This window comes from Apis dorsata, unplaced genomic scaffold, assembly GCF_000469605.1.
Source record: "Apis dorsata unplaced genomic scaffold, Apis dorsata 1.3 scaffold_376, whole genome shotgun sequence".
Taxonomy (NCBI): Eukaryota; Metazoa; Arthropoda; class Insecta; order Hymenoptera; family Apidae; genus Apis; species Apis dorsata.
Window position 1 is genome coordinate 335966 of NW_006263639.1, and position 3874 is coordinate 339839.

General features: G+C 17.8%; 1 protein-coding gene across 4 annotated transcripts in view; it reads left to right on the forward strand.

Moving 5' to 3' along the window:
- Positions 1–2837: 2837 nt before the first annotated feature.
- The window catches only part of LOC102679591, a 1253-nt gene continuing 216 nt past the window's right edge, over positions 2838–3874 (forward strand). Inside the window, exons 1-3 of one of the 4 annotated variants that reach the window (XM_031511990.1) lie at positions 2838–2948; positions 3637–3797; positions 3872–3874. In XM_031511990.1, coding sequence (XP_031367850.1) covers positions 3637–3797; positions 3872–3874 — 164 coding nt within the window. In that variant the 5' untranslated portion in view covers positions 2838–2948. Of the gene's footprint in view, positions 3037–3636; positions 3798–3871 lie in introns of all 4 variants that reach the window. The other 3 variants (XM_031511989.1, XM_031511987.1, XM_031511988.1) reach the window with 3 other exon arrangements.

A 3874-nucleotide genomic window follows, 5' to 3' on the forward strand; every position in this document is an offset into this window, starting at 1 on the left:
ATTAATATTATAAAAATAAATACTTTTATTTTTAAAGAAATATTAAATATATGTTAGAGAAAATAAAAAAAAATCAATGTGCAGATAAAAAATATTTACCATGCAAATGTAACAAATGCTATTACTTTGGATATACTTCAAATAAAAACGATCTTATATTAATATTATTTTAAAATAGAATTTAAAAAATCCTCCTGTCGATTTAACTTGATGATGACAACTACTGTAGCGAATACAGATATTAATAATATTTGGATAGATAGTATTTAATATATTAATAATATCTATATATAACTATCTATATAGCTTTAATGTTTAATATTGAAAGTTTTTTTATTAATATCTTGGAAATCAATAAATTCATGAAACTAAAATTCTATATTTAAGTAAAATCTTTCTCTCTTTTCTTTTCTTTCCAAATATTATATTGATTCGTGACCGTACAAAATGATACGTTACATATAAAATATTACCATTGCTTATTATATAATAATTAATATTGATCAACAAATAGATTAATTAGAAATAGAAAATCTTTACTGATTTTGATAATTTTTGAATATGTTTTGTAGAGAATTTTATAAGATAAAAATTTTTTTCTTTGTGTGTTACCATAGCGATTAATTTTTAGATATTTGTAAAAAAAAAAATTGGTTTTACTAATATATAAAATATTTCTTATATGTATATATATCTATAATATATATATATATATATATTTATTTATTTAATTTATTTATAAATATATATATATTTGTATACGAAAATTTGCGATTATTATTTATCTATTCTTATAAATGCTACGATATTAAAAATGTATAACAGATAAATCAATCAAAAATCTATTGCTCATAGATTGTTCTTATATTGAGCTTAAAATGTATCAAATCCAATGTCAAGTTTGAAATCCGCAGAATATAAAATAAATAAAATATGAAACAACACAGTGAAATTATAAAGATCGAAATTACAATAATAAAAATGCCAAGAATGATGCTAATATTCATTAACAATAAACTATAATATTCATCTTTTTTCTTGCTATTTTGCCAAACAATCAGACAATTGATTATTTTACAGATTATTCTTTTTAAATACATATTTATTTAGCTATGTATATTCTGCCAAAATGAATCTATTATATCTTATATATAGATTATATCTAATCTATTCAGATTCTGCATTCTGTTGGTAATAATGCGAGTGACACGAAAATGATAATGAAATGCTAAATCTTATGGGCTTAAACCACAAAAAATACATTGCATAATTGATCTACTTCTAATCTTTGTTATAAAATCTCTAATCTGTATTATAACAATAGATATTAATTGTATGATGCTAATATTACTATCATTATATTTTCGAAACTGAATCCAAATAGAAAATATGGAAACTTTGCAACATATAATAAATATTTCGAGTGTTATAATAATGTAAATAGTTTTTTAGGAGAATCTTAGAAAACTCTTTACAATGGAGATTTATTTACAAATGAAATATAAAAACTTTATATCTAATCTTTAGTTTTCGTTTTATTTTAATCAATGCTGTATCGGTAATAGTGGTATATATATAAAAATAATAAAACATTTTTTGCAAAATTTTAGATTTTAGAGAAGATAGATAAAATTTTCGAATCTCTAAAAATCTTTTTTCAAATATTTTATATTTATATTTTTTAAAATAATGCTACTTATATACAAAATTTCAATCAAATTTCAGTCAAATTTTAGTCAGAGAAATTTTTGGAAGTTACTTTTGATTTCTCATAAACTATTTTGATTTTGAAGCATCTAAATCTTATTTATAGTTTTATCAAAACTTAATTCACTACTAATAATACAATAATATCGTACAACTTTCATACTAAATCGATAATATCGCATGTGATATCAAAATGATTTTCGAATTTCTAAATACAAAAGAGAATTTCTTATAATATATATATATCATATCCTATCATATTTCTATTTATGACGTTAGATTCTATATCTGATCTATAATATTTAAACATTCATTTTATTACTAATAATTATATGAAGTTTTAATGTTTTCACAAAGAGATGGTGTTACTAATCAAAAACTTTTAACAAAATTCACTTTGCTTATTGATAACACCATATGTCAAATTTGAATACTTTTAAAAATATATATATATTTTATATAGTATTCATATATTTTTTATTATTTTTGCTTTTCTATATATATATATAGTTTTTGTATATATATTTTTAATGAATTTATAATATTGAAAGTGATATGAAAATTATAAGATTTTGAAATCATTAATTTATGTGACATACAAATATTAACTGTTAACACTATGTTGTATATAATCTATGGATAACATTTTAAAAAAAAATTTTTTTTTAATATCATTTCTTATTATTATTTTATAAAAAATATACAAATTTATTCTTTTTTTATCTTTATTTCAGTAGAAATATTTTAAAATAACAGTTTACTTTTTAATAAACTAATTAGAAATTATATAATTATAATAGATAATAATTTATACAATTTTAAAAATAACAGATTTATTAAATTGATATTTTTAAAATAATTTTACGATAAATCTATATTAATAGTATATTACATTTAATTTAATTGCATGAATTTAATATTTTAAAAAAATATTATGATTATATATATTATGATTATATATATATATATATATATACATATCATATACACATAAATACATATCAATTTTAATTTTATAATTATATAATTTATTATATAATTTATTACAAAAATAATTTATTTTTAAATTTAACATAGAAAATATATAATTTCTTTAAATTAAATAATATATTTTTTATTTTATATGAATAGTTTCATTTAAAAATATACGGACTTATAAGGATCGCTTACAGAACACACCTACAATTTGTAGGCATATAGTTTGTAAGTTTACGAAAGGCTTCTAGTAGATTCCGAATAAAGTAAGTATATTCTATTGACGTTACTTTTGTGTATAAAACATCGTTTAAAGTTGAGTGAATTACTACATCATTTTATTTAAAAGTAAAAGTATATAAATAATCTTTTTTAGTAACTTTTGTATATTTTTACAATTAAATCAATTGTTATTTTTATTTTAAAAAAGTATCAAATGTTACATAATATGTTTCAGTTACGATAAAAAATTATCATAATTAATATTATTAGAAATTGAATTATTTCATTTGACATAATATTAAATATTACATATAATCGAAATTGAATTAACGTGGGTATTATTTTTAAGATATTAAATAACAAAATAAAGTTATAAAATATAGATTTTTCATTTATTTCGCTATGGCATATCAAATCGAATCGAATGAATCGAATAATTTTTGTTTTATTATATTAAAATATATTTTGTTTTAAATAGTATATATTTAATAAATAGATTTTATTAATCAATAGATTAATATTAATGATTATGTGTTATAATAAAATAATATAATATTATATATTAATATAATATTAATGTTAATAATTGTAAAAATATATATTAAAGATAGAAATAGAAAAAATTAATCCTTTAAATAAAAATGTAAAAAAAATATTTTACGTAAATGATATAAATATATATAATTTACATAAAAATGTATATTATTTATTTTATCATATAAAATATTTCAGATGGCAGAAGGAAAATTACCAAAGCCTCAGCTTCGTGACCTTCATCTTTCAAGAGTTAGAAGGACTTTGGGAATAGCGGCATTACTTTGTACTTTTACTGGCATGAGTTGGAAAATTTTAGTAACTGATAGATTTGAACGAAAAGCTGAAGAATTTTATAAGTAATAATATCAATATATTAAATATTTATTTTTTGCTTTTTTTTTTATAATATAAATATTTTATTATATTTTAGAAC